The sequence below is a fragment of the Rutidosis leptorrhynchoides genome, chromosome 3, assembly GCF_046630445.1.
Source record: "Rutidosis leptorrhynchoides isolate AG116_Rl617_1_P2 chromosome 3, CSIRO_AGI_Rlap_v1, whole genome shotgun sequence".
Lineage (NCBI taxonomy): Eukaryota > Viridiplantae > Streptophyta > Magnoliopsida > Asterales > Asteraceae > Rutidosis > Rutidosis leptorrhynchoides.
This window is the reverse complement of record NC_092335.1, coordinates 455559346-455582146: the sequence shown is the minus strand read 5'-3', so window position 1 is coordinate 455582146 and position 22801 is coordinate 455559346. Positions and strand designations below refer to the sequence as shown.

Genomic DNA, 22801 nt, shown 5'->3' with positions numbered 1-22801 from the left:
GAGGGAAATTAAATCCAAGGTATATTGGACCATTCAAGATTATTGATCGTGTCGGACCAGTAGCTTACCGACTTGAGTTACCTCAACAACTCGCGGCTGTACATAACACTTTCCACGTCTCAAATTTGAAGAAATTTTTTGCTAAAGAAGATCTCACTATTTCGTTGGACGAAATCCAAATCAATGAAAAACTTCAATTCATTGAAGAACCCGTCGAAATAATGGATCGTGAGGTTAAGAGACTTAAACAAAATAAGATACCGATTGTTAAGGTTCGATGGAATGCTCGTAGAGGACCCAAGTTCACCTGGGATCCTGAAGATCAGATGAAGAAGAAATACCCGCATCTATTTCCAGAAGATTCGTCAACACTTTCAACAGCTTAAAATTTCAGGACGAAATTTATTTAACGGGTAGGTACTGTAGTGACCTGAACTTTTCCATGTTTATATATATTAAATGAAATTGATATTTATATGATTAAGTGTTTCCAACATGTTAAGCAATCAAACTTGTTAAGACTTGATTAATTGAAATATGTTTCATATAGACAATTGACCACCCAAGTTGACCGGTGATTCACGAACGTTAAAACTTGTAAAAACTATATGATGACATATATATGGATATATATATAGTTAACATGATACTATAATAAGTAAACATATCATTAAGTATATTAACAATGAACTACATATGTAAAAACAAGACTACTAACTTAATGATTTTTAAACGAGACATATATGTAACGATTATCGTTGTAAAGACATTTAATGTATATATATCATATTAAGAGATATTCATACATGATAATATCATGATAATATAATAATTTAAAATCTCATTTGATATTATAAACATTGGGTTAACAACATTTAACAAGATCGTTAACCTAAAGGTTTCAAAACAACACTTACATGTAACGACTAACGATGACTTAACGACTCAGTTAAAATGTATATACATGTAGTGTTTTAGTATGTATTTATACACTTTTGAAAGACTTCAATACACTTATCAAAATATTTCTACTTAACAAAAATGCTTACAATTACATCCTCGTTCAGTTTCATCAACAATTCTACTCGTATGCACCCGTATTCGTACACCTACAATACACAGCTTTTAGATGTATGTACTATTGGTATATACACTCCAATGATCAGCTCTTAGCAGCCCATGTGAGTCACCTAACACATGTGGGAACCATCATTTGGCAACTAGCATGAAATATCTCATAAAATTACAAAAATATGAGTAATCATTCATGACTTATTTACATGAAAACAAAATTACATATCCTTTATATCTAATCCATACACCAACGACCAAAAACACCTACAAACACTTTCATTCTTCAATTTTATTCATATAATTGATCTCTCTCATGTTCTATCTTCAAGTTCTAAGTGTTCTTCATATATTCTACAAGTTCTAGTTACATAAAATCAAGAATACTTTCAAGTTTGCTAGCTCACTTCCAATCTTGTAAGGTGATCATCCAACCTCAAGAAATCTTTGTTTATTACAGTAGGTTATCATTCTAATACAAGGTAATAATCATATTCAAACTTTGGTTCAATTTCTATAACTATAACAATCTTATTTCAAGTGATGATCTTACTTGAACTTGTTTTCGTGTCATGATTCTGCTTCAAGAACTTCGAGCCATCCAAGGATCCGTTGAAGCTAGATCCATTTTTCTCTTTTCCAGTAGGTTTATCCAAGGAACTTAAGGTAGTAATGATGTTCATAACATCATTCGATTCATACATATAAAGCTATCTTATTCGAAGGTTTAAACTTGTAATCACTAGAACATAGTTTAGTTAATTCTAAACTTGTTCGCAAACAAAAGTTAATCCTTCTAACTTGAATTTTAAAATCAACTAAACACATGTTCTATATCTATATGATACGCTAACTTAATGATTTAAAACCTGGAAACACAAAAAACACCATAAAATCGGATTTACGCCGTCGTAGTAACACCGCGGGCTGTTTTGGGTTAGTTAATTAGAAACTATGATAAACTTTGATTTAAAAGTTGTTATTCTGAGAAAATGATTTTTATTATGAACATGAAACTATATCCAAAAATTATGGTTAAACTCAAAGTGAAAGTATGTTTTCTAAAATGGTCATCTAGACGTCGTTCTTTCGACTGAAATGACTACCTTTACAAAAACGACTTGTAACTTATTTTTTCGACTATAAAATTATACTTTTTCTGTTTAGATTCATAAAATAGAGTTCAATATGAAACCATAGCAATTTGATTCACTCAAAACGGATTTAAAATGAAGAAGTTATGGGTAAAACAAGATTGGATAATTTTTCTCATTTTAGCTACGTGAAAATTGGTAACAAATCTATTCCAACCATAACATAATCAACTTGTATCGTATATTATGTAATCTTGAGATACCATAGACACGTATACAATGTTTCGACCTATCATGTCGACACATCTATATATATTTCGGAACAACCATAGACACTCTATATGTGAATGTTGGAGTTAGCTATACAGGGTTGAGGTTGATTCCAAAATATATATAGTTTGAGTTGTGATCAATACTGGGATACGTATACACTGGGTCGTGGATTGATTCAAGATAATATTTATCGATTTATTTCTGTACATCTAACTGTGGATAACTAGTTGTAGGTTACTAACGAGGACAGCTGACTTAATAAACTTAAAACATCAAAATATATTAAAAGTGTTGTAACTATATTTTGAACATACTTTGATATATATGTATATATTGTTATAGTTTCGTGAATCAACCAGTGGCCAAGTCTTACTTCCCGACGAAGTAAAAATCTGTGAAAGTGAGTTATAGTCCCACTTTTAAAATCTAATATTTTTGGGATGAGAATACATGCAGGTTTTATAAATGATTTACAAAATAGACACAAGTACGTGAAACTACATTCTATGGTTGAATTATCGAAATCGAATATGCCCCTTTTTATTAAGTCTGGTAATCTAAGAATTAGGGAACAGACACCCTAATTGACGCGAATCCTAAAGATAGATCTATTGGGCCTAACAAACCCCATCCAAAGTACCGGATGCTTTAGTACTTCGAAATTTATATCATATCCGAAGGGTGTCCCGGAATGATGGGGATATTCTTATATATGCATCTTGTTAATGTCGGTTACCAGGTGTTCACCATATGAATGATTTTTATCTCTATGTATGGGATGTGTATTGAAATATGAAATCTTGTGGTCTATTATTATGATTTGATATATATAGGTTAAACCTATAACTCACCAACATTTTTGTTGACGTTTTAAACATGTTTATTCTCAGGTGATTATTAAAATCTTCCGCTGTCGCATACTTAAATAAGGACGAGATTTGGAGTCCATGCTTGTATGATATTGTGTAAAAACTGCATTCAAGAAACTTATTTTGTTGTAACATATTTGTATTGTAAACCATTATGTAATGGTCGTGTGTAAACATGATATTTTAGATTATCATTATTTGATAATCTATGTAAAGCTTTTTAAAACCTTTATCTATGAAATAAAGGTTATGGTTTGTTTTAAAAATGAATGCAGTCTTTGAAAAACGTCTCATATAGAGGTCAAAACCTCACAACGAAATCAATTAATATGGAACGTTTTTAATCAATAAGAACGGGACATTTCAGCTACCGGCTCGTGGTTCACACTCGATGCTACCGGCTCGTGGTTCACATCTTATTTTATAGTGCTACCAGCTCGTGGTTCACACTCGATGCTACCGGCTCGTGGTTCACATCCTCACCCACACATGTTATGGCACTACCGGCTCGGTGGTTCATACCATAACATTCACAAATAAATATGCTATATACACATACGTATAATTACTCCACTCACCTTGTCACAAGGATGATGATTTAGCACTTCCGAGCTTCAACGCAATGTACCTAAATCATTAAGTGCACATTCAATTTCACAACTAGTGGGATTAACCACAATACTCCCACTTGAGCATTTAATGACCCAATTTGCATTAAATGACTCAACTACACACAACTGCCCATAAATGCCCAAGACTCGACTTTAATCACTAAGGCTAGTGAATTAAAGTCTACTAACTTCAATTAACACAAAACTTAGGGTAATCCATACCCATTTCATCTAATTAGGTCAACTAGTACATTTTGACCCATTTTATATTACTTAGACTCACAATCAAGTCAAACTTACTCATTAACACTTCTTTCATTAATCTTAAAGTGCATTAGTGACTAACAACACCATTTGAAACTTACAACCTCAAATCATAATGCCAAAACCCTAGATTGTGGCTATTAGGGTTTCATTACAACAACACAACCCAAATTCACCCATTTTACCCTCAAATGGGTCATACAAATCTCTAGTAACCAAAACCCTAGCCATTAACCAATTAAAACTTAAAACATAAAGTTAGAACTTACCAAGACTATCCTATTGTAGCTAAAAACAAGGAGAACAACCTTAATTCTTGCTCCTAGGTTTGATTCACAAATCTTCACCTTCAAATCTCAAGATTAAACTAAGTGGGTTTTGTGTTTTGGGAGAGAAAATGGAAAGAAAATATAAAAGGAAAATGAATTAAATGGATATGTGGTGGAGATTTAATGCTCCCATCAGATCCACATGTCAATTTACCATTTTGCCCCTTAAAATCCCTTAAAAATGAGCTAAGTCCGGAATCTGTCTAGCAGAAATGTCGCGGCGCGACCCAATTCTCGCGGCGCGGCGTATAAAAGGAAAACAGACCCTTCTAAACTCAACTTCTGATCCAGATTTCCTTTGTTTGTCGCGTCGCGACCCAGATCGCTGCGGCGCGGCATTAGCCTAAGCCTGAACAGTTTGACAACCTAAAACACATTTTGATTTCATTTGATTCGTACACCTAAATCCCGCTTCCTACATTCGCCTAACCTTCAACAATAGTCTCACAAGACTTAACGCTATCAAAGCCCAAGTATAAACTTGTATGCGCACACATTATCAAATATATATATATATATATATATATATATATATATATATATATATATATATATATATATATATATATATATATATATATATACACACACACACACACATATATCTATACAATTACGCATAATCTAGCGAGTTACAAACGTACAAATGATTAAGTATGTACCTTTCAATATGTGCGGGAAAAATGGGATGTTACATTGTTACAATGACATAGACAACTCTCTTAAGCCAACTACACTCTCCAAAGTATTTAACTAAAATAACTCCCAAACAAGGGTAAGAAAGAAAGAAATAATCAAATACTTAAAGTGTATTGATTGGTGCAAGTTGGAATGATGCCCATGACCTCCTTTTATAACCAAGTCATCCACCTCCAACTTCTTCCTCCCACCGATGTGGATTAACATCCTTCACAAAGTAACCATATCAATTTTTCTATTAAAAACAAAACCAAAAAATCTCCACTTTTTTGATAGAAAAAGATAACCATACTTAAGGATAACCGATGCAGATGCTTCCTCGACGACAACTTCAAGATCCTCATCTTCATGCCATTGACGTTATCTTTTAACCCAAGAAATAAAATTTGCATCCATGTCGAACACTGTCTAAACCGACAATCATTGTCATCACAGACAATTATAATTCCAAAAGAATTATCATACTCCACCGTAAGAGTATAACCACTTAGAATATCACATTCCAAGCATTTCACCTCAGCACATGTTGAATAACCAGCTGAACATTTACGATGCAACTTCCCCGTTTGGCTTTCTCGAAAGTTCCATCAGCTTCAACATCAGTTTCCACCACACAACCTGCACCAATGCCAAACCAGTGCTCATGTGCAATTGTGGAACCGCTAACGAACATCCCTTTCCATGGTGGCGCGGACACACCATGAGGATGACGTGACTTCAGAGGAATTCGACACTCTCCGTAACAACGGAGACATCATTAGTGCCTTTGGAGCCATTTGCCGAATTAGCTCCACCTTGACAATTAACCCTTACATGCCCAGTTTTCCCGCACCTCCAGCATACCAGATTCTTTCCGGAGTTTCTCTTCCGCCTATCCGAACACAACAGTACGGTACTTTCTGATGACGAGACCCGTTACCTTCCAGTCTTTTCCCCTCAAATAGGAGCTTGCTAGTAACATCTTCAAACTTCAGAGTTTCTTTCCCATACATCAAAATGGGTTTCATGTGCACATAGGACGATGACAAAGATAATATCAGCCTCAAAGCTTTATCTTCATCTTCCATTTTAACTCCAATAGCCTCCAGTTCCGAAACAATACTATTAAGAATACTCAGATGATCTGAAATCTTTGAACCCCCATCCATACGCAAAGTATGGAACTGTTCTTTAAGACACAACCGGTTTGAGATGCCCTTTCCCTGGTACAACTGCTCCAACTTATCCCAAAGTTCCTTAGCTGTTGATAACCCGTGCACATTTGCAAGCACGTTCTTTGCAAGACATAAACGAATCGCACTTGCCGCCCTCAAATCCATATCATCCCATTCTTCTTCATCGAACTTCTTGCTAGAATCACTGCCGAGAACAAAGGTGAGTTTACCCTTCAACGCCCAGTGTAAACCGGACTGAATCAACACATCCTTGACTTGAACCTGCCACAAGCCAAAATTGATCCTCCCATCAAATTTCTCTACATCAAACCTCATCGGACTGAACTTCGACATCGTATCCGTATCCTAAGAACAACACTTTCTATGATTTTGCCCACGTTTCAACTGGCCGACAGATGTAGTGGAGTGGCGCACAGGATCCATTAAATTGGAAAATCCAACAACCAAGTCCACTACAAATTCTTGACACCACATACTCCGAATCAGAAAAATATTGTCAAACCAGATACCCTATACGATCAATAGAACTCGTTTCTAATGTGGACGATCCACTCCCGTGGCAACCACAGAGCATACTCCGACTCCTATAACCGAGACCCCCCGTCAAACCTGACGCTCTGATACCAGTTGTTGGGAAATTACGGCCTCACTAATTCCCAACAAACGCCCAATGAAAAACAGTAAAGAAATAAGAACAATCCACAACACAAGAATTTAACGTGGAAACTCCAAAACAGGAGAAAAATCACGGACCTCCAAAGAGAGAAATACACTATATCACAAATTGTTACAATGACATAGACAACTCTCTTAAGCCAACTACACTCTCCAAAGTATTTAACTAAAACAACTCCCAAACAAGGATAAGAAAGAAAGAAATAATCAAATACTTAAAGTGTATTGATTGGTGCAAGTTGGAATGATGCCCATGACCTCCTTTTATAACCAAGTCATCCACCTCCAACTTCTTCCTCCCACCGATGTGGGATAACATCTTTCACAAAGTAACCATATCAATTTTTCTATTAAAAACAAAACCAAAAATCACATGTGATTGAAAAATAAAATTCAAAATTTTTTGTTCAACTTTTTTTTTTAATTCACACGTGATTGGATTTGACATGGAGAATCATATGTGATTGGATTTGACATATTAAATTTAAAAAAATTCAAAAAAAAATTTTCCGAAAAAAAGATATATTCAAAAAAAAAGATTTTTTTAAGAAACTTTTTTTCCAATCACATGTGATTGTCACGACACATGTCGCGCTCTGATAGGTCTGTTGAATTTCAAACAAATCGTTAAATTCAAGAGATTAAACTCACATTAATAATAGTGCAACCTTTATTTGGACAATATTTAAATTTATACGTGTCACGTTTGTGTATGGGTCATATTATCGGATGTCTCTAAAGAACATAATTCAACATTTATTGTTATATTCAACTTAATCTCACAAGCAGAGGCGGTTTTATGTAGAGCAAGGGGCGTTCGCCTCAGTGGATTTGTAATTTTCAGTGTAAAAATTTTGAATTTTTCGACTTTGCCTCCAGTAGAATTTTTTTTACCCCAAAACCTACTTATTTTGCCTCAAAAACTTCAAATATTGTCCAAAAACATCCAAACTTTGTCCAAAAACTTCCATATTTTGGCCCAAAACCTTTAAATGTTGTTCAAAAACATTCAAATTTTGCCCCAAAACCTTCAAATTTTGCCCAAAAACCTTCATATTTTGCCTAAAAAAATTGCTACGTTTTATAAAAAATTTCGCCTCCGGTTAAAAAAAAAAAAGCTTGCTTCCACCACTGCTCACAAGCAATGAAATCCATACAATTCTCTAACACTAAATGGACTTGGTGGAAGATGAGATCAATTGAGATCTAATGCATCGATTTATAATACATTTCAATTTTAGCTCGCACTGAAGAGTAAGAAAGGTAGTCTTTCCTAGGATAAGTTGAATTTCTTTATGGACGGTTTTGTAGATTTGGAATGCTCAAAGGGTTAGTTCGCACTGGTGTTGTGTTGCATTGATTGTTGTATTAGCGCTTTTCCGTATTGTTTTATCCGCTTGTGTTGTTTAGTTTTCCATTTTATAGTTAGTTCAGCTTGTTTTCTTTGTTAGGTTCGGTTAGAACGTTTTGTTTAGGTTTCTTAGATCTTGTGGCTTGCTAGTTGTGTTTGCTTCTTATTTTGTTTCGTTTCGACTCGTTCATCCTCACTTGAAGTCTCCTTTCCGTTTTTATATTAGTTTGTTTTTTTATAATTATGATAAAATAATGATATTAACAATTAATACTCTGTATTATTATATATCGCTATATATATACAATTATAATTATTATTACAATTATAATAATAATAATAATAATAATAATAATAATAATAATAATAATAATAATAATAATAATAATAATAATAATAATAATAATAATAATAATAATCGTTTTGGCAAATGAAATCATCGAGTACCTCTATCACCAATGAATATCAAAGTACTAAGGAACTCATGAATTTGTATATATGACATGTTGTTGGGTAGAAAACAACATGAAATCGGGCTATTGACTTATGAGCATGAAATCGGGCTGTCTTTGGAGCTTTTGGTTGAAAGATCCTTGTTATTTCATGTATTGGTCTAGATCCGTCGTTGGTTGTTCTTGGTTTAGCGAGTCTTAAGTTCGGTTAGTAGGTACTAGCTTAGTTTGTGGTTGTTTGTGAGGCCGCAAGACACGTTTGTAATCGTTGTTCTTATTTATACTTTTTATTATTTTTTATAAATAATATTTACCAGGTAAAATCTTTTATTCAAAGAGATGAAAAGTATTTTTGACATCGTAAACTATGAAATCATTACTTGATTTGTATCAATAACAAGGAGTTGGTCAGCCGCATGTTGCGACGGTTACCACTTTGACACATACATAAAGTTTTTTGTAGTACATAACTATATATTTTAAAAAAATTATTTTAACGTTAATAAGTCTAACATAACTTAAGTGACACAAATCTATTTCAACAATACCAAACATTTCTTACAGTTGTAAGACAAAACATACAATAGTTTTGATTTTCTTATTTTAATTATATACTAACTAATTATACATATAATATAATAATGTAGGTAAAGAAATAAAAAAAAATGTTTAAAAAACATCGTAAAAAAGTTAAGGAAAAAGTTATAAATTAAACCGATTTTTTCTTCTTTAACTAGTTATACATATGATATATTGTGAGTAAAGAAATTAAAAAAATCTTAAAAAAATTGTAAAAAAGTTAAGGAAAAATTATAAAATAAAATGGTTAGAGGGTTGATGAATAAAAAAATAAAACAGGTAAGTGTAAGGACTTAAAATTTAGTAAAGAACTAGTTGTGGAGCCCTCGCTTCGCGTCGGAGGCTCCGTTTTGAATGCGAGTTAAAAAAAAGTCTTTCCTTTTGTGGATCTATTTTGTAAAAAAGAATTTTTTTTTCGGCATCTAACATTGAAGGGATGTTCCTTTTGTGAAAGTTGCTTCTTTTAGTGTTAAACTTAGTTGATCTATTTTGTAAAAAAAATATTTTTCGACGTCTTTTGGTAGCATTGAAGGGTTGTTCCTTTTAAGAAAGTTGCTTCTTTTATCGTTGGAGACAAAAAAAAAATGTAGCACAATAGTGGCCTATGTGGGTCCTACTGTTTGAGTGCAGTGTAGAAGCCGGTAAAGCGTGGTGGGTGTTTTTGGTGTTAGTGATGGGATAAATAATAATTTATAATATAGGTATAAAGTAGGGGGTTCGATTTGTATTTTAATGAAAGTTAGGGGGTTGGTTTGTAAAAAATAAAAAATTAAATAGTACTATTCATAACAAAACAAATAAGACAAATTTTATCTATTAGTTATATTGGTAATTTGGGAAGGGGGAAAACTAAAAATTGGCGATGCTAAAATAGGAAAAAGAGTTCTAGAAGGTTCAAAGTGTAAAAATTGAGAAGGGGGAACTGAAAATGTGAGGGCCGTAGAATCCGATAAAAAAAATGTACAGTGTGTAAAATGTAAATTTGCGATTTTTTAGAGAAAAATAAATAGGATAAGAGAGGAGGAGTGTATAGTAAAACCAAGTCTAATAGCCTAATACGAAGCTGTCACTTGAGCTCCAAACCTAGTGATAAGACACTTTCATTTAATTATATGTATAGTATCAATATGATAATATGATAATGTTCGTGTTTTCTATTTGTTCATGAATGAAAAGCAAATATGTCATATAATGAATTCGATATTCTGTTGATGACAATTGAAACGAAAAGAGTATAATCATTCATTTTGGCAAAAAAACATTTGATCAAAAGGTCGTGACTTTAGGTGGGAAATCAGTTAGAATACAACTCTTGGGTATACATGGGTAGTAAATACAATTTTCGTGGGGCGCAACCCGCTTAACCCCCACTATTTCCGCAACAATGTCTAGTAAATTTTATGAGTGTGCACTCCTTCTCCAAACTCGTTGTCATGTATAACTAGACAATTCTTGTTTTCAAGTAAAGCGCAATTAACTAAAATGATTGATATATTACATAATAATCATCAACAATATATAAGACAAAATATATATCCTCAAATTAAGTAACTTTTAAACATAAAAACTTTATCCATTTATCTAACTTTTTTTTTTTTTTTTTTTTTTTTTTTTTTTTTTTTTTTGCACTTTGGTGCGATAAAAAATCAATTATAAAGAATTTTGGATAAAGGGTGTATGTTTAGTGCTTTTTCAATGGAATGAGAGCAAGAAAATATTTGGTGTTGTCATTTTTTACATGAGTACATCGTATCTTCAAACTTTACAGTGAATTTGGTCCCCCATTCCATAAGATGAGTGTACCTTGTACACACCTTGAATCGATTTTATAGATTGTTGTTGTGTAGGTTACCGCTCTTGTTTCACGGTGTTGTTAGCGTTTCCAAATTTTTCTAGACAGCGATGAAGTCCAACTGCTAGCATCCTGATATTGCTTGATAAAGTGATTTCAGGTGTATTCCAAGGTATATTCAATACATACTTTGATCGACATTATACAAGAATGACACAATACATTGTTCATTGACTCAACTACGTTTGTCATTAGGATACCCCAACGACGCTGACCTTGGTCCCTATAGATATCCCACTTTACTCGATTGACCTCCTTCTAATAATCTAATCAAACTAACGTAAGTGCTGTTTTGCACTGTAGAACCAACTAGCCAACACCATTTTTAAGCTCGTGGTTGTTAAACTTTTTCATTAGGTTGCTACAATGTGTCACAAACAAAACCGATGATGTCAACCATCCATTTCATTCATCGCATTTAGGATACTTGTATGTCGATCCGAAATAACACGCAACTCTTTTTCAATATGGGAAGAAACATAAGTTTTAGACTAGTGTCAAAACTAAGCCCAACTTTCGCTTGTTTCTTGGTCAACTATTGCGAAAGCAACATGCAGAATTTGTCAGCTAGTATTTTTGGCAACTGCAGTAAGCAAATTTCCCATGTAATTAACTTTAAAAGGAGTATTATCGACACAAATGGTTAGAGTGCACTTTTGAAAGGCTCTAATAGGCGGTCCAAAAGCCCAGAACACATATTTGAATTTAACCGCCTGAGTAGAAGTTTGAGGACCATGTGAAAAATGAACAACTATATCGAGATTGACATAAAGCAATTCAGCTAAATACTTGGGTAAATCAGCAAAGTTACATTTCCAAGTTCCAAACATATGTTCAATTGCAATACGCCTAGCTTTCCATGCCTTAGCGTAACTGATTTTCACATTCCAGGCTTCTTTTACGTGTGTTTGGATGTGTTTAATTGGATACACAAAGTTTTTATTGATTTGAACAACAATATCACTGGCAATCAAGCTTGACGTTAAACAACGATTGTTGTTACTCTAGACGTTTTCATAGAACTTGTGTGCATCTTTCGATTTTTAGATACACAGATGCAATGTGGCTCTATTTGAACCACTTACGGTCCACACAGGGGCGGAGCTAGGATTTATCATTGAGGGGGGCTCAACTTTTGAAAAATAAAAACGAAAATATTATACTTGATTCACCCAAATTAATTACGGAGTACTACACAACAAAAATGTTTAGATTTATGACTAAGAATTTACATTTTTTGAACTTATAGTAAGGATGACAATTAGAATGCAATCGCGAAAATATCAAATAACATAAAAGGTGTGATAAGTAAAAAAATGAAAATTAGATTTTGTAGCAACTTACTAAAAGATATCTTATTTTTTCTAGAAAAAAATTATTAATTTATAAGATCTACCACTACTAATCATCTACGGAGTAATAATGTCAAATAATATCAACATTTGAAGACTAAATTTTTGTTATTTGCAAAATTTATTAGCAATTCATATTCTCATGAAATACAGTAATATTTATATTTATATTTATATTTATATTTATATTTATATCCGTATTTCATGATGGGTTTACTTAGTATATTTGTAACTTTAAGGGTTAAAATGGTATGTAAGACATTTGTTAAGGGTTCTAAATGAAATATCTAACATAAAAGTCATCATCTTCCCTAATCTTGTAAACAACCCAACCTGCAACTTGACATTTTCAATCTTCAACTCCCTTATCAATATGCAATTTCAATCTAAGTCATTAAAACTCAATACATACACCAAAATAGTTAGGGGTGGCCTGACACCCCCAAGCTACCCTACTAGCACCGCTATTGGGTCCACATATATTGATTCTTGCGGTCCATGATTAGTGTGTTGTGTTTTTTTTTTCTTTCTGACATGGTTACTCTTCAACATGAACACTATAAGTAGAAACTCATACTTGGCTAAAACGCTTTCAATTATTAAGGTTTCAGTTATTAAGGTTTCAATTATATAACTTATCAGAAAAGTACGTAAACACGGCCTCTCCAAAGTTGAGTTCGGAATTCAGTCAGAAAAGCACCAACACCGGCCTTCGCAAAGCTAGTTTAAGCCTCAAGGAAGACATTTGGACATGTTGGCAAACCCGACATTGCCATGTTCGACTTAAGGGTGAGGTGGATAAACCCGATATTTTTAAGGCCGGATATACTACTTATGTAAATGGATGGAACTTAGTTTGAAAAAGCAATCCAAAAATATACCGTAGCCTAAAAATTCTAATATAAAAAGTTTATACCCGTTTGAAACTTTTAATCCAAAATCAAAATCTATCCATTTTTAAATATTAAAAATAATAAAAAATAGTTTGAGATTAAGATTTGTGGTTCAGTTCTGAACCAGCACAAGATGCAGTTTCCAATGAAATCGCATGCTCAAACCATCTGCATACTCTCACTTCACGACAAAAGTATTCCAAGATATAAACACATCAGATTCCACACATCTTAATTTCCATTTACATTTTCATTTTCATTTACACAAACTTTTATCTAATTTTCAAAAATTACCAAAAAATGGAACAAGTTATTGATTCAGAAGAATCAACTAGTGGTTGTGAATCTGGTTGGACCTTATACTTACAACACTCCAATATCATCATCCCTCATCATCATGATTTCTCATGTAAAAAAGCACATGATCATGACCATGATTATCATGATGCTGCTGATGAAGAAGATGATGATAGTGATGATGATGATGATGATGATGATGATATGTCTATGGTTTCAGATGCATCATCTGGTCCACCACATTTTCAAGAACACGATGAAGACGAATGCGATAACAATAACAATAACAATGGTGTTTTTTCAAGTGATCCTACATTAGTGTTGGGTTCTAGAAAAAGAAGAAAGATTATTAAGCAAACAAGTTTTCATAGCTATAAACATATAATGCAAGATTTGCCTGATTCTCTTGATGACACTGATAGTTCTCCATTTTTCAGTTTTTCCAATGTAAGTGTTCATTAGATTCTACTATTTTTTTATTTTATTTTATCCCTACATACTAAACTACATGGCAAAAATTGTAGTTTTATTATTATTATGTGGTAAGTTTTTTTTCAAACGTGTTGTTTTTTATTATTCGATTCATATAAAGTTTTATTCACTAAAGTTTGTTATACATATTGATCTTAATGATTAAAAGTAGGGCTGCAATCATGTATCTTAAAGTTTCTAATATATATAATGAGTAGTTTTGTAACAAAATTAATTCTAGTGTTATTGATTAATGATGATAAGAAAAGGGCATATGTGAATGTGACCTTCAAAAAGGACACCATCTTGATCTATTCTAATTCTAATGTTATTGTTATGATACCAACATTTGTTAATATCAAATTGTTATGCACATGATTGCAAAAAAGTAGTTTGTATAGTTTAATTGTTGTTTCAAAAAAAACAACAATAGTAGTTTGTATAGTTTAATTGATCCATAATATTTAAATTAGGTACAACTAAATAGTGATTTGAATAGTATTCCTTGTTTGGAATGATGTTCTAAATTTTATTTATTTCATTTTTGTAGAAGGATCTGAAAGTGTGCAAGACACAAGCTTTAATGGAAGATGATCATGATAGTATTAGTTATTCACAGGGCCATTCCACAACCTATTTTGAGGTACTACAGTTTATAAATAAATGTGGTTAACTTTTTTGATATTTTAACATATGAATCAACCAAGAATAGTCTTGTTCATTTCATATTAATGTTTTATTTTATTCTTGAAGTGTTACATAGCCTAACAACATGTGTTTTTGACAATAATCAGATGGTTTGAAATGGATCCCATCACAAGCTAACAGTAGAAGAAATGGGACAGGCTCATCAAAGCAAGTGGAACTTTAGATTAAAAGATTAGAGAAATTTTACATTTTTTAAATGCTTTTTTCTTTTTTTTCTTTTTTCTTTGTTAATTAAGATTAGTTTTTTGTTAGTTCTTACAAAGTGGTAGACAAGATCTTTAGTATGCACCAAATCAGGTTTTTTTGACAGAGTGTTTTGTATGTTTGGTTATACATACACATCAATTTTCTATATGATATGACCACATGGTGTTAACTACAATTAGAAGTATAGTAAGATTAACATAATCAAGTAAATAAATACTCTGTACATATTTTATCATTAATATTTAAGAGATTATTCAATAAGCCTTTGGGTCTTGCACCAAGCGATGGCGACAACATATAGAAAGATGCTACCAGTAGTACAACCACAAACGGTCCACATAAATTTACGCATACCAATTTCTTTATCAGCCTCGGTATCATCGTTGAAAAGGTCGATGTTAATGTTCATTCCAAACGCACCAACCACAATCACAAACGCATTTATTATTAGACTCGCAGTTGACAACATTACGCCCATTTGCAGAAGATGGTTTTGCTTGTCGTCCAACATTATGTTTATGTAGTCTTCTGTATCCTCCACATACTCACTCAACTGGGCACATGCATAATCTTCTTGATATTAGAGGTCCATAAATGGCCAATATATGGTTTGGGTCAAAATGGGTAGGGTCAATCTGAAACACCTATTTTCCAAAGATTATAACTTTTTTTTTTTATCATAATCATCTAATTTTATATAAAATGACTCAGGGTGTTTTATATTTTATTATAACCCAACACACTTTGGGTGACAATTTTGACCCATTTGACCTGTTGCCTTTTAAACTATTTTTTTACTAATTAATGATATGCAGCACGTCAAGAAGCATACCGTCGATAGTTTATTCAGTGTGCCATCAATCTGAACAAAATAGGCCTCCAAAAGCATTTCAAGTTCCTCAACATCCCGGTGTTTAACGCCACCATTTCGAGTCATCCGACTGTCTCGTTCAACCGCATTAGATCCAAAATACCGTTCCTGTTGACTAGTCAATCTTTTAATATCGCGTTCATGTTTGTTCTCACCATTATCTGTCTGGATAACTTGTTCATCCACATTATCTTGTTCACTCGCAGACGATGCAGAATCACTTTCAAGTTGTTGCAACAGTTTATCAGTCAGATACATTTCAGCCATATCTTCATCATCATCAAGTAAGTTCTCTAATTCGTCCCTAACCTAAATCAATCTACACAATAACATCAAAATGCAGATGGAAAGAGTTCAGTTTGCATAATAAAAACCGACAAACCTTTTGAACGCGTCCTGAAATCGCAACCAACCTACTTTTAATCTGACGAACACGTTCTAAATTCAGAGTACTAATTTTTGTAGTCAACGTGTCCAAAGCCGGATGTGCTTCTTTTTCCAATGTCCTTGCCTGGTTCAAAAATTGTTGTGTTAACCATGATTATATAGTTATATTATTACTAGAATAATAATATTTATAATTTAGTACATCAAAAAAAACGATCCTCGGTCGGGAATTTTTAGAAAGTACTCGGCAACTCGGGGAGTAATGATGCTGATGTTGATGAAGTTTGACTTTGACTGAACTTGACCGATTTTCCGAGTGATATCCAGTTTTGGCCGAGTTTTGATTGGACTTTGACCAATTGTCCGAGCAATTGCGAGTTCTTGCCGAGTTTGACCGTGTTTTGGCCGAGTTTGACCGAGTACTCGCTGATTATTACGTGAGTCGCAAAAAACTGAGTACTGGTTGAGTAATTCCGAGTTCTGCAATTCTAATTTTAATAATAATTAATAAGGATATAAATCATCACCTCTCTTTCCAAGGAACTGCAAGCTGCCTCGATGCAGGTTTCAAGTGCAATGAACTCAAACGGGTTCAGTTTTAGTCCTTTTTGGCTACCAAGAGAATGTATTTCGTTAGACTTAACCTCGTCGCTTTTCTCAAGACTCATATTGGATACGTTTGGAGAGCCAATAAATCCCTTTGATTGCCGGTCACCTAAATCGTACAAACTTGCCCAGTCTGTATCATCAGAATTTGTGGTTCCCCCCTGTTACACTAACATTTGGTTAACAACTAATGATTGGAAATTAATTACTAGTAATACAATTTCAATGTATTTATGCAACTTTGAAATTTTTCATAGCTTACAGTTGATTTAATTCTAAATTTCAAATGTGCTTTTTGAACTGAACAAATATGAATGTTACTCCATGAATCTAGCAAGTATTAGTATGCATTAACTCAATTGAACATACATTTTGTAATTTTGTAAATCTAACAAACAAAAGACTAATTTCATTCATCATGACACTAAGCATTGCAACCTACGTAACAATAGTAATGCATAGGGTTAGGTTCAAATGAAAACACAAAAACAAGTCACAGATGAACAACAGAATTTGAATTACATAGTTTTATACAACAAATTACATATCAATGTTAATTAGTGTTCATATTGACAAAATAAAGGTATAAAACCATAAAATGCATTTTAAATTATACTCCCTCCGTCCAATATTAACCTGTTTTGACTTTTCAAAGTCTTTATTTCTCAATTTTAACTTTAAATATATTTGTTTGTGTTATATAATAACGAAAAGTATCAAAATTGATTTTAAAGTATTTTTTACAAGTAATTTTTTTAAATATAAATTTCATAGGTCTCGCAATTATGTACATTTAGCTTAATGCATAAATCAGAAACAGAAATGTTTAGATGAATTACCTGAGATGTAGTCGAGTGATGACGACGCATTAACCGCCGTTGCAGTTCATCAACAAACGAAACAACAAACGGATCTTTCGAATGAATCATAAGCACCTCATGTGCAGTTATGATAGCCTTGATATGTTCCAAATTTATAACAATTGCTCGTTCTCTACCAAGAACGGTGGAGGGATAGGATAGCATTGGATCAAGAATACGTAAATCACGTGCCGGTAAACCTGTCCGGCGCATGACGCTGTGTTTCTCGGTCTCAACTAATTGTGTTTGACCGGCGGAATCAAGAAGGAGCCATTGTCTGATTCCGGCTGATTTTTTTCTAACTCCGCCACCGACGTTTTGGAGAGGGGTAGCGGATCGTGTTGGAAGGGATACATATTCAGCCGGAGATGAAGCGACGGTGGTGGGAGGGTTTGACGGTGGTTGACGACGGGCCTTCATTTACGTCGTTAAAAAGTGATGGTTTGAAAATTGAAACGGATGTATTTGACCGGATTTTTTTTTTCTGTTTCTGTGTAATCTTGTTGGTTGTCCTTTAAATATGGCTAATTAAAATTTGAGAAGTGATACACACATAATCCACAGACACCAAATTTTGCAACTATGGGATCGTTTGAAAATCCTACAATTCCTACAATTCCGTTTCTGTTTCTGTTTCTGTGTATTTTACCTCTGTTCTATGGGATCGTTTGAAAATCCTACAATTCCGCTCCTACCTTATAAATAAACCGACTCTGCAAACACAAGTTTTGCAACTATCACATCCACGGTATTTCTAGAAGCCAAAGGAATTAACCAGGCTCGAACCACCTTCCATTGGCATGTACGAGTAATACAAGTCAATTCAGACATCATAGATCAAACTTTAGCAGCAAAGGGGCAAGCAAAGAATAAATGATCATGAGAATCGGGACAACCTTTGCATAACGGACATATTAATTGCATCCCATTATGGCTTTCCCATGTTTTAAGTTTATCGTGCGTTTTCAGTCGCTCACCCATTAGGAGCCATAAAAGGAAAGCATGTTTAGGGATACTTTGCGAAAACCAAACAACCGCAAACCAATTCACTGTATTACCCATCGGTCGAATAGATTCCCACACTGTACGAACAGAAAACTCATGAATTGTATCATTTGCATCTTTCCACAACACTGTATCAGGATGATCATGAAGAACAGGAACGACTAGTTGTTGCAGCTGTGGATATTTGGAAGACCACGAATCAGGCCCAACTCTAATCAAATAGGTCACTGACTTTCAAGTCCAGATCAAAACCAGCATTCAAGATATCCTCTTTTTCAATTGCTAACAGACCTATATTAGCCCAAGAATCAAACCAAACTGAAGTAAGCTCCCCGTTCCCTATCTTCTGAAAAAAAGAATTGACGAATGATAGGGCGCATTTGAAGAAGTTTTCTCCAACTCCAACTAGCGTTAGTCCGAATTGGAACATCCCAAAAATGTCGCTCATTTAAGCGATATGTATGAACCTACTTGACCCAAATGGACTCCTTATGAGATAAAATCCGCCAAAGCGAAACAATTTTTATGTTGACCGCAAGGGAGACTACCGCCCCTGGAGGGGCGCTGCAGCTAATATCTTTTTTTATCAAACATAACATGTTAAAGTATCTCATAAACCCATTTTCAATGGTAACGTTGACGTAAAGTTAGAACACTAGGAGTCGTTCAGTGTTAAATCTCAGTGTTAAATTTAATATTAGATTTAACACTGAGGCCAAAACAGAGGAAATCGTTCAGTGTTAAATCTTAGTGTAAAATCATTATTTAATTGTTTTTAACACTTTTAATAATATTATTTAGTTTAATTATATATTAAAAATATAAAAACAAATGCAATACTAAATTTCATTAATAAAAAAATTACATTAATTAAATAAAAAAAACAATAAAAAAATACATTAGTTAATAAAAAACACAATACTTAATCCGTCCCCGACGTCTCACGATTAGCCCATACATGTTCAACCAAATCCGATCGTAGGCCCTCATACACTTTCCTATCTCGTAATTCTTTAGTCCTCCTCCTGTAAGTTTCGCACATCTCGATCCAAATTGTTTCCATATTACGAACGGGTTCGTAATCACAATCATTTTCGGTTAGAGCAAAACTATTATCTTCAACAATTATATTGTGTAAGATAATGCACGTATACATCATTTGTTTCATAAAATTGATGCTATATGTCCTTGCTGGTTGTTGTAGTATATGCCAACGCCCTTGTAAAATACCAAAAGTCCTCTCAACATCCTTGCGTGTCGCTGCTTGTTTCTTCGAAAAGTACTTACGTTTTTCATCATTTGTACTTGAAAACGCCTTAACAAGTGAAACCCACCCGGGATATATACCATCGGCTAGATAATATCCTCTTTTGTACTCAATCCCATTTACAGTAAAAGGACTGTCTTCTATTTCTTCATTAAGCATTAAGTTGAAGAGATTACTATCGTTCAAGACGTTTAAGTCGTTGTTTGAACCCGCAACCCCAAAGAAAGCATGCCAAATCCAGTTATCATATAACGCTACTGCTTTTAGCATAATAGTTGGAACTTTGTGATCGCCTCGAGTAAATTGACCTTTCCATGCAACGGGACATTTTCCCCATGCCCAATGCATACAATCTATGCTTCCCATCATTCCAGGTAACTGTGAATATCTTCATGAGCTTCAAACAATCGTTTGATATCATCCGTGGTAGGCTCCCACATATATTCATCTTTATATAAATCAATAATACACTTACAGAAGTTCTTTAGCGATTCACGACATGTTCGTTCCGACATTTGCAAGTACTCGTCAAAAAGATCGGGGGTATCACCATAAGCTAATTGTCGTAGAGCGGCAGTTATTTTTAAGTATGTACTAATACTCAACTTTCCGCGCACATCAACTCGTAATTGAAAAATACCTAAAATATTAAGGTAGCGGATCTTTACGGTAGTTGAGAATATCTTCCATGATTCGGAGAAAAACGCGACGCCGCATTCGAAACCTCCTTTTAAAGTTATCTTCGGAGTATATACAACCTTCAACAAAATAGTCGGTAATAAGATGTACATGCACGGCTTCATGTTCACGGTCTATGTACGACGTATGTTTGAACTTTCCGCCTCATTTTCACTTTCTAACGCCTCGCTTTTTTATTATATCGAGCACTTGCATCAAATATTCTTCGTTAGACGATGATGTTGAAGACATTTTATGAAAGAAAGAAGTTAATTTGGAGAAGCGAAGTATTTGTTTGAAGAAATATTGTTGTTGTGAAAATGAGTATAAAATGTAGATGTATGTATAGAAGAAAAATAATAATAATATTTAATGAATATATCCGTTGAATAATGGATATATTTTCAAACAACTACATCATTACCAGCCTAACGGTGGTGCCTAACGGCGGTGTTTAACGCCGATTTAACGGCGGGCGGGTACCGGATTTCCCACCGTCCCTACCGTTAAATTTGTTTAACGCCGAAAAATTCATTCGACTCTTGGTGTTCTTAGAGACTGTATATTTGTCTGTTGAATGTGAAATGACAAATGTTAGGATGTGACATTTCTAGTGGGAAAATGTTATAAAAGACTCACCATTTATGTATCTATTTTTTTATTTTTTTATTTTTGCTCAAATTAAATAAGTAAATAAAATACAAATAAAACAAAACATTATTTAAATAATAATACTAAAATTAATTTCATTAAAATATAAATATCAATAAAAAATTTACATTCATCCAAGAATTTATTGAAATTAAAATAACAATAAAATAAAAATTACAATAATCCTAAAATCATAAAAATAAATATCTAAACTAATCGGAATCTTTAGAATCGCTTTTGTTCTCCAACACGTGCTTAAACTCGTCAAAATATATTTTTGGAGACTCTCGATGTAGTCTTTATATTCCGGATGCTCAATTTTGCTTGTTTTCATCGTTAGAAGGCTAGCACAGGCAAAAGCAGTTCGGAGTTTCTCGTTCTTTTTTAACGTAGCCGTTAGGATTTTTTCGTTCTTCTTTAACGTAACGAGTGTTTCTATTCGATCATTTTCCAAATCCTTTTTATGCATATTCATCATGTAAATAAACTCTTCCGCTTTTGATGATCGAGAACCCCTTGATCCACGAGACGATGCTGGCGTATCGGAAGACGGCGTACTTCAAGCAACTTTCTTTGCCTTATAAGCAACCAATCACCATATGCTACATCACCAGCACCATTAAAATCCTAAACGTTTGTGGTGACACATCATAGGAGATGTAGCACCAAATTATCTCTGATCTAAGGCCATTTGTTACAGACTTGTTCTCATAACGTGGATTGCTTATATCGCAATACCAACACTTTCACTCTTCTTAGTCAAATCAAGACTGGCAATCATCTCCATAGCCCTTTTTCTTTAGCAGTGCATGCCGGCTGGTCGGGGTTGTGCCCTTCCCCCCGCTACCACAAAGATCAATGCCCATCCACCGCTCGGGGGTACCTCCACTCCCCAACTGAGCAAAATGGATAAAATTCGCGGGAAATGAGAGGGGAAGGTTCTGCTGAGACTCAAGTTCCCCTAACGGAGTTCCCCAAACATGATGTAGAAGTTGAGGGGCTGCTCTGTGAGAAGAAGCATCAAATGATTCGGACAGTTGTCGCGCTGACGGAGCAGGGAGCCTACAGGGAAGATTGAGGCAATGAGGAGTTCGACGATTTAGCCCATCGACTACATCTATCGCTGAACCAACTTCCGAATCATCTATCGAATTGCATAATCAACCGAATCCACTTAAACCTAAGAAATTTCCTCTAGACAGAATGAGGCAATCTATTAGTGATTGGCCCATCCCTCCTAGCAAAGAAAGAAAG

The 22801-nt window shown here is 33.9% G+C and overlaps 4 protein-coding genes across 4 annotated transcripts; 1 reads left to right on the top strand and 3 right to left on the bottom strand.

Annotated features, from left to right (window-relative positions):
- The first annotated feature begins 13839 nt into the window (after positions 1 to 13839).
- Positions 13840 to 15284, top strand: LOC139901583 (uncharacterized). The gene is made up of 3 exons (XM_071884277.1): positions 13840 to 14283; positions 14858 to 14950; positions 15252 to 15284. Exons 1-3 carry the CDS (start codon positions 13840 to 13842, stop codon positions 15282 to 15284), a joined length of 570 nt encoding a protein of 189 aa, XP_071740378.1.
- Positions 15285 to 15472: 188 nt separating this feature from the next.
- Positions 15473 to 18366, bottom strand: LOC139901581 (magnesium transporter MRS2-3-like). The gene is made up of 5 exons (XM_071884276.1): positions 17926 to 18366; positions 17008 to 17247; positions 16476 to 16604; positions 16055 to 16402; positions 15473 to 15775 (listed from the first exon to the last, which is right to left on the bottom strand). Exons 1-5 carry the CDS (start codon positions 18364 to 18366, stop codon positions 15473 to 15475), a joined length of 1461 nt encoding a protein of 486 aa, XP_071740377.1.
- Positions 18367 to 18783: 417 nt separating this feature from the next.
- LOC139901580 (uncharacterized) lies at positions 18784 to 19399 on the bottom strand. The gene is made up of 2 exons (XM_071884275.1): positions 19184 to 19399; positions 18784 to 19125 (listed from the first exon to the last, which is right to left on the bottom strand). Exons 1-2 carry the CDS (start codon positions 19397 to 19399, stop codon positions 18784 to 18786), a joined length of 558 nt encoding a protein of 185 aa, XP_071740376.1.
- Positions 19400 to 19873: 474 nt separating this feature from the next.
- On the bottom strand, positions 19874 to 20584 carry LOC139901579 (uncharacterized). Its single transcript, XM_071884274.1, has one exon. It carries the CDS (start codon positions 20582 to 20584, stop codon positions 19874 to 19876), a length of 711 nt encoding a protein of 236 aa, XP_071740375.1.
- Between the last annotated feature and the right edge of the window lie 2217 nt (positions 20585 to 22801).

Bases quoted from the DNA above. Each gene is read 5' to 3' on its own strand.
- LOC139901583 (XM_071884277.1), top strand. From the start codon at position 13,840: ATGGAACAAGTTATTGATTCAGAAGAATCAACTAGTGGTTGTGAATCT. The intron at 14,284-14,857 runs GTAAGTGTTCAT...TCATTTTTGTAG, and splicing joins CATTTTTCAGTTTTTCCAAT to AAGGATCTGAAAGTGTGCAA. The intron at 14,951-15,251 runs GTACTACAGTTT...TTGTTAATTAAG, and splicing joins ATTCCACAACCTATTTTGAG to ATTAGTTTTTTGTTAGTTCT.
- LOC139901581 (XM_071884276.1), bottom strand. From the start codon at position 18,366: ATGAAGGCCCGTCGTCAACCACCGTCAAACCCTCCCACCACCGTCGCT. The intron at 16,605-17,007 runs GTGATGATTTAT...TTTTTGAACCAG, and splicing joins GCAGTTCCTTGGAAAGAGAG to GCAAGGACATTGGAAAAAGA. The intron at 16,403-16,475 runs GTTTGTCGGTTT...AGATTGATTTAG, and splicing joins TTTCAGGACGCGTTCAAAAG to GTTAGGGACGAATTAGAGAA.
- LOC139901580 (XM_071884275.1), bottom strand. From the start codon at position 19,399: ATGAGCGACATTTTTGGGATGTTCCAATTCGGACTAACGCTAGTTGGA. The intron at 19,126-19,183 runs GTCAGTGACCTA...AAATATCCACAG, and splicing joins GTTTTGATCTGGACTTGAAA to CTGCAACAACTAGTCGTTCC.
- LOC139901579 (XM_071884274.1), bottom strand. From the start codon at position 20,584: ATGGGAAGCATAGATTGTATGCATTGGGCATGGGGAAAATGTCCCGTT.